Below are 17177 nucleotides of genomic sequence, written 5' to 3'. Positions count from 1 at the left end.
ACCCAAACATATCCCATTTATACGCATATAAACAATTTTTTTCATATGAGTAAGGTAAAAATTTTAACCTTTAGATATCTCCATGAAAATTACTGAGTTGATTACTTACATTAAGACAAACAAAAAATGTATTACGTAAAAGTTTTTTGAAATTTTTTGTTAACATGAGCAAATTTGCATAACTCTGCATAAATTTGCATAAATTGCACCGTTTTAACGACACATGTATATATGAAGTTGCTGTGGTGGTACCGGCATGAAAATTGGAGTGAGTTGACTCCATCGGTCAACCGACAAGTTGACCACTTTAAATTTCAAGATGACTGTAAAATCCCCTGATTCGCACAAACTGAAATACGCTGCTATGGCCGGGTTTTGGTTGATTTTTCAAGACAGCCACATCCTTAGTAGAGCAGGTATGACATGAGCCAACAGTGCATAATCCAATTACGTATGGCTAATTTGCATATACAGCACCTGATCTAAACATTGGGTAGAGCAGGTGAAAATGTCTTGTTCAATCTTGTTAATATTACAGTTAAAAAGCTTAAGGAATGGAACCAATTTAGGCCCATGAGCATTAATAGAGACGGAGTGTGTCATACCTGCTCTACTAAGGATGTGGCTGTCTTGAAAAATTGCAGTCATCTTGAAATTTAAAGTGGTTTCGTGTTGGTTGACCGATGGAGTCAACTCATTCCAATTTTCATGCCGGTACCACCACAGCAACTTCATATATACATGTGCCGTCAAAACGGTGCAATTTATGCAAATTTATGCAGATTTATGCAAAGTTGCTCATGTTAACAAAGAATTTCAAAAAACTTGTAATACATTTTTTGTTTGTCTTAATGTAAGTAATCAACTCAGTCATTTTCATGGAGATATCTAAAGGTTAAAAATTTTACCCTATTCATGTGAATTTTTTTTTTATATGCGTATAAATGGGATATGTTTGGGTGTTTTTCAAAACTTTCCCCTAATGGGATTCTTCGGGGCTTTTTTTCCCTCACTCAGGACATGTTGAGGATACAAAATCAGTTGAGTTTGCTTCTGTTGCAATTTGTTTAACGTTGACCCCTTTTTTGGCCTAAAATTACTGGACTATCTCTGCATTTACCTCAAAAACAACTTGGTCTCGTAACGTTCCGTTATTATCTCATAGCGTGGTGAATGTGCAGGTCACAACTTGTCCACCAGAGCGTTGTGGAGTTGTTGGATTGTGTATTTGATGAGTTTGATGAGGGAAACCAAGAAATCCCATGAGCCTCCGTAGCGTAGCTCTGAGCAGCTCGCGGCTCTTCTCCGCCGTTCTAAAAATAGCTTGCACCGACAATTAAAGGTAACAAACCTACTGCTAAAACTATAGGATTATGGCAATGGGCCAATTTGCCCCCAAAAAATGTAACTATCCCTTTAAAGAAGCTCAATCCACAACGAGACAAACGTCATTTGGGTTTCCATTGTTACTGATATCAAAGAGCCAGTTCATAAAAACACTTCTCTACGCACGGCTCCAGTGGTACCAAGGTTTTAAAACACCTAAACTTTCACCAATGTGGCGTTAAAAGCTTTAAAACGACCATATGACTGTCACACAAACACCTGCACAAGTTGACCAGGTGTGTTAAAGCAGGTTTTGTTTTTATAGAAGTATAAGATCAAAATAAGAAGTTATGGGACATTTTAAAGGATAGAGGACATCTACATAGACAGGCATCCTTGAATAATAATAATAATGTTGACATTCACTCGACTAGACATGACTGTGTTTAGTTCCTCATTGTGGTGGATGATGCTGTAGTGTTTGTCGATTATCTGTGAAGAGACTGAGTTGAGGATTTAAGTGTCAGCTGGTCTGATTAATATGTGTCATGTATTTTTCTTACACTTTGTTTGACTGAAGTCCAACAGGACCAGAAACTCTACAAATAAATATTCATTTTTATTTGTCTGAACTATTTTCCCGTCTCTTAAAAAAGTTTCTGCTCAAGGAAACAGAACTAGTTTACAGCGATGCCTCTGACTGCCCCCTAGTGGTTAATTAACATCAGTGCATGTGTGAAAACATTTAAAAACACAGGAAACAAACAGCAAGGAGTCAGCAGTGCAAAAGAAGCTAACCTTTTTTTTTATTTCAGTGATAATAAGTACCGCTTTAGTATCATTGTCGGGATTATTTCCTGTGTGTGTGTGTGTGTAGCGATGTAGGAAAACAACAGTGCGAGCAGTTCAACATGTTTTTGTCTCTTGTCCCCTCCTCCTCTAGCTGTGAGGTGACACAGGTGCACAGGTAACAACAGAACAGACAGAGGACATTCATTTGAGCCACAGCAGGAAACAGGTTAAAAAAACTAAACAAAAAACGAGGACTGATGACAAAACAAAAAAAAAACTAACAAAAACACAAAGTTATTAATAAAAATGAACCCGGTTTTTCTCTTTTAGTCGCTTTACCTGAAGTGAAAATGGCAGATAAGACACTTCTCTCCGAGGAGCTCGTGAATATAAGTGAAATAATATAACAAAAAAAAGCAGCAGTGAATATACAGCATGGCTGGTCATTCAACCTTTAAGCTCAGTCAATTATAAACGTAGCAGTCTATGGGTGAAAGTATTCAGGAGGAGTGTTTATTAATGCCTGTAATTAGAGAAAGAGAAGAGGAAGAAGAAGAAGAAGAAAGTCCCTGAATTGACTGAACTGAAAGTGAAATGGACTCTGAACAACACCAACAACACACATTAAACTGAGGTACTAAGTGTTAAAAGCTTCCTTCCTCTTACAAACAGGACCTTGTTATGGTTCAGACAACTTCATCATCATCTTATCGTCTCAAATCTGACGTCAATTATCAATAACTTACTTTTTTTTTTTTTTGGAAATTACACTTTCAACGTCACCTTATGAACTAAAGTAGCTTCAAAAACTCGGCACAGAAAAGTGAGTGAGTGTATTCCCCAAAAACGTCCAACTATTATTTTAAAGACCAAGCTTTTGCCACATTTAAAGAGTTTTTTTTTTCTTCTTCTTTTCTAAATCCACCTTTAATTCTCAGCTCGCAGCACCACCACAGTAGAGGAGAAGCTCCGCCTTGTCCACACACACACACACAAAAAAAACATATTTTGGCATCTGACAGCTCCACACCGAGCACATAAATAAGAAAAAGGGAGAATCTTCATAAAGGCTGGTAATGCATAGTAGTATACGCTTAATGTCTTCTATCTATTGTTTTGTTTTTTTGTAAAAACGCAACGGCACGTTATTATCTTATTCTGCACTGGGACCAGTTTACATCAACGTCACCCACACGTGTGCTTGGCTCTTACAGCAGCTAAACTACAACTGGTCGCAAACACGAAGCATCAACAGTCAAAGCAAAATCCGTTCGCTACTGAGAGAAGAACGAAAAAGAAACAAACAAAAAAGAAAAAAAAAACGCCTTTAGGAAAACATTGTAAAAGTTAGAAAGTGGATGAGATGAAGGGAAAAGAATCAAACAAAATACTGATGTGAAACGACGCTCTCTTTAACGTGAGGTACAGAAAAACTGAGACAAATGTTTCTTGGCAAAGATGAAACCAACGATGCTGAGGCGATAAAACAAACTAACAAACACAAAAAAAACGAGGCTGGAAATTCTAGATTTGATCTTTCTGAAGAGACGAGAACTGATTTTACTGATCGGTCAAACACAGAAGTCACAGTTGACCTTCATTACTGTCAAAATGAGCGCTGTATTTAATTATGAGGAGCTGGAATATTCACTAATGCACCCAATGTGTATCAATCCGCCACTAAAAGTAGTCCCAGCTTCTTAGCATGTCTTAGGTTTGATAAAAACAGAAAATTAGCCGTTGTTTTTTAAGTTTTACACCAAGTGCGAACCAATGAACTTGAGCTGAGCAACACAAACAAGATGGAGACGATGGGTGAAAAAAAAAAAATCTAGAACACCAGCCTCGTCTTTTTAGAGTAGACAAATGATATGTCATGATGTTTCAATACTGGTTTGTAAAGGAAGTACATTTGTAGATGTCAGCGTGACGGCAGCAGCTGAGCTTTCAGTTTACAGGATTAAAGATTAAAAACGCAAAACAAAAAACACGTGCGATGACTTTAAACAGTGGTGAAAAGTGAACCTCCGAGTCCGAACACCGCGCTGTGAGTAGTGATGACGCCAACACACACACACACACCTGTAAAACCTTTAAAAAAAAACCTCCAAACAGCATGAAAACAGGGCGGAGATGGAAAGAAAAGGAAAAAAAAAAGTAGAGGAAGAGTAAGAAAGGTGGAGAAGCGACCGTCCATGAGCGAAGGAGAAAGGCGTTGGTTGATGATGAGGTCCTTTAAGTCCAGAGGAGGAGGAGGAAGAAGAGGAGGAGGAGGAGGGGGGGTGAGGAGTCAAAGTTCAGATTGTTATGAGCAAAGAAGCAGCACCTGTAGAAAAAAGGCATGAGCAAGAGCGGAGCAGCTGAGAGCGACCGACGCCATCCGCAGTCGGGACGAGCAACAACAGACGCATACGCCCGTTCGTCTTGTCTCGTCTCATCTGGGTTCAATGGATTCATGTGTCCGTTTGCATCCTTAGTGTCAAAGTCAAAGTCAAAGTTTTCCGCTGCTATAGAGTCCAAAATGAATCTTTAGTATGAAAAAAGGAGCCACAGACAGACGACCTGCAGAGTTTCACTGTTGCATCTCTTGAGCTTCAAGGTTTTAGATTTTCTCAGTCTGGACTTTCATTTTTTTTTTTTTTTTTTTTTTTCTTCTTGTTTCTTTTATTTCGTTGCCTCAAAGTCTTTTTTGTGTGTTTCGGGTCAGACAGGCTGAATGTTTCCATCCTCTGCTGCAGCCTGGTCAGGGGCCACAGCTGAAGTCTTTTTCCTTCTTTCACTTTTTTTTCTTTTTTCTCTTTCTTGCTCCAAACAAACTCAGTCTGCTTCACAGCTGCAGACCTGGGTCCAGAAGTGCTTCAAATATTGTTGTTTTTATTAGCATGAGGTGCCAGTTGGGAGGGAGTAATGAGTTTTCATTACATACAGTCTTGGCTGAGGCCTCAGAAACCTCACTGTGTTCAAATTAGTATTTTAAAGGGATAGTTCAACATTGCCATAATCCCTATAGTCATAGCAGTAGGTCCGTTACCTTTAATTGTCATCAAACTCATCAAATACACAATCCAACAACTCCAAAACGCTCTGGTGGACAAGTTGTGACCTGCACATTCACCACGCTATGAGATAATAACAGAACGTTACGAGACAGAGTTGTTTTAGAGGCAAATTCATGCAAAACCGATGATGCGCATTCCCGTCAGGGAAAGTTTTTCAGCAAACAGTCTCTGTATTTACCTCTAAAACAACTCTGTCTGGTAACGTTCTGTTATTATCTCATAGCGTGGTGAATGTGCAGGTCACAACTTGTCCACCAGAGCATTTTGGAGTTGTTGGATTGTGTATTTGATGAGGGAAACCAAGAAATCCCATGAGCCTCCGTAGTGTAGCTCTGAGCAGCTCGCGGCTCTGCTCCGCCGTTCTAAAAATAGCTTGCACCGACAATTAAAGGTAACAAACCTACTGCTAAAACTATAGAGGTTATGACAATGGGCCAATTTGCCTAAATGTTGAACTATCCCTTTAAAGTCAACTTAAAAAAACCTCCAGTTAACTGACATTTACACCACGTGTCACTCTATTGGAAATATCTGCATGCATGAACCCCGCCCAGCTGCTGCAGCCGTAGGGAAATGTTATTTAGGGCTCCGACATTTTGAGATTTATAAAAAAAAATGCAATTTCTTCTGATGGTTTTGATAGAAATCAAATCGCTCTGTGGATAAATACTAGTTTTGCACAGTAAATGTCAGCATAAATTGGACGCCAAGGGTCTAAAATCATAGAAAATATTTACTTCTACAAACAATACGTCGAGCCAGTGCAATACTTTGACTGATCTTTGTGCAACTTTCAGAGTTATCGAACCTGGGCAGCACTAAAATGCTTCTCGAATCTCTTTCCAGACTCTCCAGGTTTTGAGCTGGAACCCTGACCGGGACCCAGGTCTGCGCGGCTGCTCCGTCCGTTCCCGCGGCAACTGGAGGCTAAAACTTGGGCTGGTAGAGCGCCACACGTCCGCTGAGGCAGCCCGAGGCCAGCTGGCAGTGCGTCGGGGAGAACTTGGTGGTGAGCACCACGTCGCTGTGCGAGTAGATGGAGCGGATCTCCCTGAGGCAGCTGGTCTGGACGGGCAGGCAGTCGGCCAGCTCGCCGCAGCGCTCGTCGAAGGCCAGCAGGCGGACGCCGTAGCCATACGGCGAGCAGATGAGCCGTCCGTCCGGGCTGAAGCACAGCTCCTTGATGTAGCCCCGCCCCACGTTGGCCTCCTCGATGTAGTGGGTGAGGCGGAGGGAGCAGCGGGGGGAGACGAGCGGGCGAGTGGGCGCTCCCTCCTGGAACTCGTACACACACGTCCACTGGAGAGAGAGAGAGAGAGAGAGAGGGAGAGAGGAGGGAGGAAGTGGGATGGAGTCAGTGAAGTGTTAATTAATATGACGTCATCGCCGGAAACAGTGCGTCAGAGCAGCATGTGACACAATCAGCAGCAGGAAGGAAGGAAGCAGCAGCAGTAGGAGACTCTAAATGAATTCTATTTAAAAAAAAAGGTTCAACGTCACCAAATGTGACTTATTTTTACTTATTACAGTTTTTTTGCCCCTGATTTATTTGAAAATTACGGAAGAGTATAGAAAAAGAAAAAAAAGAATGAGAGGGAGATTTTTTTTCATTATGCACTCCGAGAAAAAAGTGGGAATGTTATATGTTATATGTGAATAAAGTCAAAATTTCCTCAGATTAGGAGTGGATGGTGACTGACAATCCTGATATTACATCACATGTTTTCAAATTTTCACTTAATTCTCTCAAGTGCATAATGAAAACAATTATTCCTCCTCACATTTTTTTTCATCATAATACTCTTCTGTAGAAAATGAATGAGGCCTGAATCATTTGAGATTCCCGGGGCCGATCCCAGAGTAAAAACATCCAAAAACCGATTAATCAGTTGATATTCCTCATGTTTTACATAAACACACATTTTTTTTGCAATGATGTGGTTCAAAAGCTTGTGACAGATTTAAACTGGAGTCACAACTTTTTACTGTGTTACAATAAATAACTGTTAATATTCAAAACGGCCTCAGTACATCACTGCAGAAAATGTAAATTAGATCAATTTTGACCTACTACTTATTTTTATGTATTTAATTTACATTTTACCTTTATTAAATAATGATGAACATTCATTCACAAGAGATCAACAACTGTTTTCATGTTGAATAAATTGAACTGATTGAATTGGCTGTTGTTGCAGTTTGCTATTAATTTACAAAAAACAGTGATGATGTAATTCCAGTTGTACACCAACAGAGGTCAACAGAGGTCATATACTAATGACACATGTTATCACTGCGTGCGTGTCTAGATTGTGTGAAGCGTCTCACTGTGACAAGCTCTAAGTGTTGAATCTGCAGCCGAACGTTTCTCACCTCCTGGTCGTCCATGTTGCTGGAGCAGCGGATCAGCGTGGCCCAGCCCTTCGGGTGTAGTTGCAGCGAGGTGATGCAGTTCCCCCGGTCCCTCTCCCCGGGGATCTCTGGAGTCAAAACCTCCAGACTGTTTCGTGGAGAAAGACCTGCAAGAAAAAAAAAGGTTTGTGATGAGTTTTATCGTCCTGAAACCTGATTTTATTCATTCAGTTTTCTAGCCTGAAGAGTCCGACCTTCTCTGTGAGGGTGGAGCTTGCTGGAGTCGTTTCCCTGTCGAGGAGTTCCAGCTGATCTGGACGCTGATGTGCCTCCGTCTGCAGAATCAGACACATCAGGGTCAAAATTTATTTTCTTTTAACTCGAATCAGCGATTATCCATTTAACATTTAATCAACAAAACCTCAGACGGTGAAGCTTGAAACATCTGAACAACAGCTAAAAACATGAATTATATCAGATGGAGGAAATCAATCCTTTGCATTTATCAAATTGTTATCGGCTAATACTTGAAATATTTAGATCAGGGTTCCTACACATTTTACATTTCCAAATTCGATACTTTTTCCAGACCCTAATTTCCGGACTACTCAGTAAAAAAATTCAAATAATGTGTGAGATGTGTATCATGTTAATAAAATCATGCAATTAATCTTTTTTTTCATTATTCTGAATTTGTATGCCATTGTATAACCAAATAATTTCCAGGAGATTGTAGCTAGGTACAATAGCGCATACAAAATAATGATGTGAATAAGACCAAACCCAGATAAGTATTAAGATAAATATATTTCCATACAATAGTTTCCATTTTCCATACTTTTCCAGGGCCTGGAAATGTATAAAATCAAATTCCATACTACTTTCCATAATTGCGTAGGAACCCTGTTAGATGATATGAGAATAAAACACTTGATTCAATATTTCCTCAACAACTAATTGAATAACAGCTAAAAACACAAATTATATCGGATGGAGGAAATTATTTGCATTTATTAAACTGTAATCAGCAAATACTTGAAATATTTTGATGATATGAGGATAAAATCAATCACTCAATCCTTTAAAACACTTGATTCAATATTCCATCAACCACTAATTGAATAATCAGTCACTTCTTTTGGCACTAAAACACTAAGAACAGTGAAAAAAATAAGCCAAAAAGAAAACACAGACTCAAGAAGGACCAAGACATTTTTCAGTGATACAATTTAGCGTGTCTGTGTGTATGTGTGTGTGTGTTTGATCCAAACCTGAGCTGAGCGGCGTCCGTCGTGCTCGCAGCATGCGGTAGCTGCCCACCTCCAGGGACTGGGTGAGGTCCAGGTCGTGGAGGATGAGCAGATAACCCGACGACGTGGAGATGAGCATCTTGGAGCAGTCGGGCGTCAGACGCATCCTCATCAGGTAGCGGGTGTGGAAGAACTTTTTGTGCGGGCAGCCGTCCTCCGTAAACCTGCAGCGGAGAGATTTCTTTCAGTTAAAATTGTTCAAAAAGACAATGATCTAGGGCTGCCCCCGACCAAAGATTTTGTTGGTCGACCAGTAGTCGTCACTTATGGCGATTAGTCGACTAATCGACCCCCCACCTTGAGGGGGGAAAAAAATTAAATTAAAAAAAAAAAAAAAATTTTTTTTTTTTTTTTTGTGTGCCCGCGGTCAGGTTGAGAATTAATTAATTAAATGCTCGTGACTCCGGCCGTGTTGGGTCCGAGATTCAACAACAAGCCGGTCGTGTTTCACCGTTATTACCGGCAGAATGCCTGTTTATCACCAATAAACACAGTAGATGAGGAGGGTAAAAAGTTACTGAGCTCAGGCTGTGTGACGGGGGTGCGGGGGTGGGGGTCCGCGGCGTGGAGCGGTGCGGTCATAGTATATGTCTATGGGTGTGGGCATAGACATATGTCTATGGGTGTGGGCATAGACTGTCTATGGGTGCGGGTCTCTGACTGCAGCGGGGACCATCATGGATCCGCTCCGTGACACTGAGACTGACCGCCGGTGAGCGCTGTGGGACGGGACCGGAGCTCAGACAGCACCGCTAAGGTTGAAAACAGCGGTGATACGAGAGAGACTGCCGTGCCTTGTAAAAAAAAAAAAAAAAAAAAAGTGTCACGTAACGACTTCCTGTATCTGGCCCTTCAAAATAAAAGCCCCATAACCTTTCCTATACAGTTCAGTCATTGATGTTGGCTTAATTTTGACAAGACACGGCTCCAAATGTTTTTTTTTTTTTTCCTGCGACCAATCGACCAATGAAATTGTGGTCGGCTAATGATTTTTTGGTCGACCAGTGCTTGGTCGACTATTTGGGGGCAGCCCTACAATGATCCATAGTGAAAATATACGTAGAAACTTTAGACTCTTCTGCTCCTCGGGGTTAAAACTGGTTTTTCATGGCTGAAAGAATCTCATTCATTCACTGTAAAAGCTGTTTTTTTTATTTGATGGGGAGCTGAAGAAGGAGCCTGTTAAAAGTCAGTGATGTATTGGTATTGGGAGTTTTATGTGCAGCTGCTGCTGGTGCAACATGAAGTCACCATGACAACAGACTATTTTCCAGGTGGCAGAACTGATAGAGATTTGATGAAAAAGACGGGTTTTCTTCTGTATTTACACTGATACCAAGATGATTCACCTAAGATGACCTTATAGCTCCTGTGATAATCAATGATTTTATAAATGAATATTGACTTTAAGTATCATAAAATCTACTTAAAGGGATACTTCACCCAAAATTGAACTTTTGGATCGTCCAAAACACACACTATGAAACATCCAAATACCTCCATGCTTCTCCTCCGCTGCAATCCAAGTGTCCTGAAGGGATATAGTCAAGAGTTTACTTGAAACAACGTCATTTAGGACATTTTTACAGCCTAAACAGTCCTGTATTGGGCTCTGACATTCACGCTTGTGAACGTGAGAGCACGCCCCCAGGCAAATTCAATGCAGGACTGTTTAGGCTGTAAAAATCTCCTAAATGCAGTCGTTTCGAGTAAACTCTGGACTATATCCGTTCAGGACACTTGGATTGCAGTGGACGAGCAGTGTGGAGTGTTTTTGTGTAGTTTTATGGACGTTTTTGTGTCGGGTGCTATTGACTCTCATATAAAGTTTTCACTGGACTACGAACCGGCCTCCAGATGCACTTTGAGGAATAAAAAACTACTCCAGAGTATTCATCAGCATGAGGGTGAGTCAATAATGACTGAATTTCATTTTTTTGGTTAACTATCCCTTTAAAAATGCGCAGGCGACTTCCTGTGCGTGACGACCGACCTGTTAGTGTCCCATGTGATGACGTTGCCGTCGAAGCCGGACGTGACGAGGAGACGGGTGTTGGTGTCGTACTCGATGTTTTTCACCCAGCTGGCGTGGCCGTGCAGGGAGCAAACCTTCGAATTCAGCTTACGGAGATCCCATAATGCAATTGTGGTGTCGTCCGAGCAGGTGGCAAACAAACGATTGTCCAGAAACCTGCGGGGGACAAGACGGATTTAGATTTAGATTTAGAGTCCCTGCAGAATCAGATCACTCAAGTTAGTCTTTACACTTTGAGCGATCACACTGCTGCTGTTTGAATCTTTTTGTTTCACTGCTTTGAGCTTCATCTCTCTTGGTCCCATGTGTCTCGTATAAACTGTGTGAGAAGCCGGATGATGCCAACGTCTTCTGTAAAAAGAAAAACCTCTCTGGATGATTTAAGATAATAGAAAGTAACAGACCTTATGTTGTTGACGCAGTCCTCATGAGCCTCTGTCAGCGTTTTGATGTGTCTGGATGAGATGGGATCAAACAGCAGGACCTCGGTCTGTTCGCAGGCCACAGTCAGCACGGACCTGAGCAGAGCACACACACACAAGCACACACATGAACACACATTATCACAAAACAACCCTCTTTATATTATATTTACATATTTATTTTTATCGATCATTTTATTTTGACGCATTCGGTTGAACTGTGTGATTTAGAAATTAACATATTGAGCTATTGTATTAGTTTTGTGTTTGTTCTGCATCTGTGTTGGGTATCGTGAGTCTGAATGACATGGATTGTGTATTGATAATAAATATGCTGTTGTGTATTTTAGGGGACCCAAGGAGCCACTGTTTCTGTGCAATACTTTCTTCTTTATGCCTTACAACTACCAACACTGTGTATATAATTTTATTCTTTTCTTGTAAATAGCTGTACATATTCCTGAAACGTTTTGGTATATAACGATATGTTTGTTTTACATTGTTTTTTATAGCTCTATATTTGCATATTCCAAATTTCCCATGTGTGGGATTAATAAATAGTTTTCGTTGTAGCCTTGTAAACTGATCTGGACTCTTTAAACTTTTTTAAAAAACCTTATAGATAGGTTTTAGTATTGTTATTTATTTACTGTTTTTATGTGTATTGTGGAGCACCCCCCAACTTAGGTTGTACACAATGCATGTACTTGTGCATCTGTGTGGCAATAAAAATCTTGAATCTTGAGTCTTATAACCAGGGATGCAAACGGGTCAGGACCAAAAAAGAGAGGAATTGTCGTGGGGGGGGGCTCACCATTAACAATATCACAGAAAAGTCTATTTCCAGTAGTTCAACCCCAACCAAGTATTGAGTGCATATAGATGGACAGTTTTCAGAAGGCCAACATTTCTATATTAAAAATGCTTTAAAAAAATAAAAACCATTGCAATATTTCAATTTTGGAGATACTGATTTTTAGGTCTTCACTGAATGTTAGTCATAATTATTACTATTAAAATAAACTGAAGAAATAAAGACATGGGATTTAACATCCCATTCAGTGTGTAATGGACATATAGGCCTATATGTGTTAGTTTCACTTTAATTGAACACATTCTACATCGCGGAGGCGACGTCTCTCCTTCACCTCTGAAACGGGGCAGAGCTCCGTGGGAGACACCTGCCTGACACAGCAACGGACATGCACGGGGGGAAAAACGGCGGCGCCGTCGCACCGACTGCACGCGGATACGCGCCGCTTTGGGTAACGAGCGCGCACGTGGCGTCTACATTGGAGGTGAATAGGAAGGCTCTGGGACTGATTGACTGTGGACCACCACCAGTCTGATCAGGTCCATCACAGCACAGCAGCTGCAGCTCTGCCCCGCTGTCACATGACGCATATCAGCGCAATCTGTTTACATTAAACCGACATCAGGAGAATAATGAGAATTGTGATTAAAAAAAAAAGATATATTTGTTTCGAATTTTGGCCCCTGGATCATGATTTTTTTGGGCGCATTCTTGGTAAAAAAAAATCCTCTAAAAAAAAGACAGTTGGGATGCATAATGTGTCTCATAACAGTATACTGTGCGTCACGTTATCGCCCCCTCCCCCCCCTCTGTACTGAGCTGGCCGGTACTGGGTAGGCTATAGCGTCCTGCTGATCACCGCGCTGAGGCACCGGCCGGTCTGAGCTGCGTTCATGTGCCGACTTTAAAACTCTCCAGTCAGTGACCTGGTGGCGGCTGTTTTGGTCGTCAGCATTTTATCCACGCAGCGACCGTCCACGGCTTAGTGGTGTTTTATTCTAGGGGTCGGTGGTGTTTTATTCTAGGGGTCGGTGGCGGCTGTGAGACAGCAGCGGCTCCTCTTTGACTCTAAAGTCTCTGTAGCTCATCAGCCCGGAACTCGCCTCATGGACCAGAAGCGACGGCGTTTGGCCTCAGTGTCTCGGACTTCCAGAGCAGCTACAGCAGCGTTGTGACCTCAACCATGGTTGGTGAGAGCAGAAATGTTGTTGTAGGCCTGTGCATATTCTCATTTGTCCAGGTCATAGTATTTCAAAGGAGGTTAAATCGAAAGCAACTGGACTTATACTGAGTCTCCACACCAGATAGTTGGACCAGTCCCAGCCTGGTCAGATGCTACATGAACTGATGAAGCCTCTTGGATGAGAGGTGAAACGTCTTCCTAGACTTTTTTTTTCAAAGGAGGTTAAATCGAAAGCAACTGGACTTAGTTATAATAAGTAAATAACTAAGTCCAGTTGCTTTCGATTTAACCTCCTTTGAAAAAGAAAAAAAAAAAAAAAATTGTTGTAGTGAAATTTTTTTTTGAAACGAGTGAAAACGAGCGCTAATTCGCTTATCTCGCGTATCTCGCGTTTGGTTGCGCGTAAAAGCTCGCGCGAAAAAAAAGCGTTCCTCGTGTTTGAGTGGGAAGCCCCTTTGGGTCTTCCCACCAAACACGATGAAATAGACGAAGACGCGAGGGTCCCGTCGCCATAAAAGAATCGGGTGTATTGCGTCGCAAAAAAAAAAGTCGCGTCTACCGCGTCTCGCGCCTAATCGCGTCTTTGCGTCACGGCCTTTTACACCGCGGACGTAACGAATAAACGGTGACGATGTGAACGAACAACATAGAACAGGACCAGACGTGGCGTTGTTTCCTCTTTTCACCGACAGCTCCACTCTCCCTTACTTACACTAACTACTGTTATTGTTGAGGCCAGAGGATTGTGGGATTTGTAGTTTTTGACCAATCGCAGGTTGTGCTCTTTCTTTTTTGTGATTTTCCTGGTTCACACATGTTTTTTTTTTTTTTAGGGGCAAATGCGAGCGAAATGCTCGCCCATGGTGGGCATACGAAAATTTAAGAGCTGTCTTATTTAAGTCTTGAACACAATAATTCAACAAATTTAAGACATTTTAAGGCCTAAAAGTGTGTAATGGACATATAGGCCTATATAATGTGCTATAACCAGAGACAACCATGAATGAGTTCGCCTCAGTTTCACGTGATTGTCACTGTCAGCCTGTTAGAAAAACATTTTACTGACCCCAGCTGAGACCCCCCCCCCCCCCCCCAGCTGAGACGCTGAGACCCCCCCCCCCCCCCCCTCCCAAAAACAAAAACTCTTCGGATCTGAACGATTCACACAAGTCACCTAATTGGTCATGAAAAAAGCGAGTTTCGCTTTTCGGCGCGCTGTTTGCATCCCTGTATAACACAGAGTCTGACAGGGAACTAACTAAATAAATACATAAAACATCACTGAAACCTGTGGTCCGTCACCTGGCAACAGCAATAAGATAAGTAACCTAGTATCATTCACACTTACAGACTGTGATAATTAGATTATTAATACTGTGTCATGAGATTAGATCAGTTTTCTGATGTAGAGAGTCTCAGGATGAGCGTTCATCTGCAGGTTTTTTAATCTCCTGCAAAGGTGCAATTTCCTGGAAACACTCTCTCTCTCTCTCTCTCTCTCTCTCTCTCTCTCTCACGCACACACACACACACACACACACACACACACACACACACACACACACACACACACACACACAGATACGGTGTGTGTATGAGGGACATGTGTCGTCTCCTGCTGTTACATGAGCCCACACAAACAGCATTTGATCCAGACTGGACACAGCTTGACCTGGTTTGGCTGCAGGATTTATTTCCTACATCTGCTGCCACGGTCACCGAGGCTCACACCCTCATTACTGTGGGTGTTTACTGCGAGGGGCTTATGCAGCAGGACTATAAAAGGTTTTTGTCTGGTGGGAGGAGAAAAGTCAAGAAGATTGTCTGATTAAATTGCCAGTTTGCAGCTTTTACTTCACCAGTGAGATGAAGCAACGTGATGTTGAATTTTTAAGTTCTTATCTGGTGTTTTTTCCCCCCCAAAGCATTTTCAGTGCACTTGTTTCATTTTTCACCTGTTTCCTTGTAGAGAGTGAGTGAGACACCTGTGCACACATGGGCTCCAGGTGGATGAGAGGCAGTGGTGTAGTCTACAGTATGTGATACTCAGGTATACTCAGTATACCCACTGAAAATGTGGTCTTCCAGCAGGACTGAAATCAGACCCAACTCTAAGTCCGTGAAGGTTCCCAGTCATCCAGGTCATCTTATTCTTGTGGAGTTGTAGTAAAAAAGCAACTGGACTTATTTTCTTGCTTGAAGACGTTTCACCCATCATCCAAAGAGAACTGAAGAAGCCTCTTGGATGAGGGGCAAAACGTCTTCAAGCAAGAAAAGAAGTCCAGTTGCTTTTTACTACAACTCCACAAGGACCCAACTCTAAGCATTTTTAAATCCAGGTTAAAAACATTATATGTTTTCATGTGAGCTCTTTTAAAGAACTTTAAATCCTGATCTTGGATTCGCACTGTAAGTCCTCTTAATTGTTTTAATACTGAATCAATATTTCATGCTGCAAACTCTATTTTGATGCCGTTTTTATTGTATATGTGTGTGTGTGTGTTTTGTTTTTATGTAAAGCACATTGAGTTGCCTCTTGGTAGCCTATACAATGTGTATAAATAAAGCTGGCTTGCCTTGTCTTGCTCTGCCTACAACAAAACTATCTAACTATGTGATGCAGGTATACCCACTGCAACAAAGTAGACTACTACTACTAGCTACATGTTTCTTACCCGTCCGGGGAGTACTCCAGGTTGAACACGGCGCCGTGGGTCTGAGTGCTCAGGTTGACAGACTCCACCGCCGGGTTCATGGAGCAGTACAAACTGGTCATTGTCCTGAAATTATCCCGAGCTGGGTCCACAAACACCCCGCGTCTGATAGTCCTGCTCTGCAGCCAGGCAAACAGGCTGTCTCCCCTGACGTTACCGCTGCCGTTGTTACCGCTGCTGCCGTTGCTACTGCCGTCGTTACCGCTGCCGTTGCTACCGCCGTTGTTACCGCCGCTACCGTTGCCTCCGTCGCCGCCGCTGCTGCTCCCGGTCTGCGGCGGTGGCGGCGGCGCGGTGGGCGGTTTGTTGCGGGGCTGAGGCTCCCTCTCCTCCGGCGCCGGGGAACCTGCTGCGCTGCCGCTGCTCCTCCCGGGCGGTGGGGCTGAAACCTCCCGACGAGCGATGTCATCATCTTCCTCCTCTTCCTCCGAGTCGTCGATGTCAGGGTCTTCCTCTTTGTCGGAACCGCCGTTGCTACCGTTGCCGTTGCTACCGCTACCGTTGCCACCGTTGCCGTTGCTACCGTTGCCGTTGGGCCTGTCCTCACGCGACTCGTCGGCGGCGGCGTCGTCGCTGGTGCTGCTCTGCTGCTGCTGCTCCGAGCTCATTGTCGACGGCGGCGTGAAGGTAAAAAGACGGACTCACTCCGACCGGTGGTCACCGACCTACCTACCGAGCATGAAACCGTGTCTCTCCCTCCAACGTCGCTTCGTCTTCTTCTTCTTCTTCTTAAGGCGCCATGGCAGTAGAAGAGTTTAGCTGCATTATAGGTAGGTAACGTTACACAATTTATATTTTGATAGCTACCAAGACTTGGCAGCGCCTGGTGATGATGATCGCCGCGCGTCAAGTTAGCCACGCTGAGCTAGCATGCTTACCGGAAGACTACAGACTTAACTTTCAAAATAAAGTACAGATTTTTATTTTTCAACCGAATAAGAACTCGGAAGTCTTGAATAAAAACAAAACACGTTATATAATCACTTAATTGATTTCAATCCTACTTTTAGTAATCCGTTTAGGGCGATATTACGTATCAACACACCGTTTTGTGTTGATGTGTGTTTTAAGCTGAAAGGCCAGGGCGGAAGTGTGGTCTCTTTTTAGTTAGAGCAAATTGACTGTTCTCTCTTCACCAAAACAAATGCGAAATAAAAAGAAATGACGTAT

General features: G+C 42.4%; 1 protein-coding gene across 1 annotated transcript; it reads right to left on the bottom strand.

Moving 5' to 3' along the window:
- Positions 1-5484: 5484 nt before the first annotated feature.
- wdr32 (WD repeat domain 32) lies at positions 5485-16182 on the bottom strand. The gene is made up of 7 exons (XM_083997954.1): positions 15969-16182; positions 11279-11392; positions 10833-11030; positions 8801-9003; positions 7784-7864; positions 7551-7696; positions 5485-6476 (listed from the first exon to the last, which is right to left on the bottom strand). The coding sequence occupies exons 1-7, from the start codon at positions 16067-16069 to the stop codon at positions 6105-6107; spliced, it is 1215 nt and encodes a 404-aa protein (XP_083854080.1). The 5' UTR covers positions 16070-16182; the 3' UTR covers positions 5485-6104.
- Positions 16183-17177: the final 995 nt, after the last annotated feature.

The sequence above is a fragment of the Trachurus trachurus genome (genome assembly GCF_905171665.1).
Source record: "Trachurus trachurus genome assembly, chromosome: 22".
NCBI classification, from domain to species: Eukaryota; Metazoa; Chordata; class Actinopteri; order Carangiformes; family Carangidae; genus Trachurus; species Trachurus trachurus.
Note: the sequence above shows the minus strand (reverse complement) of the source record. Positions and strands in the feature narration are given on the sequence as shown.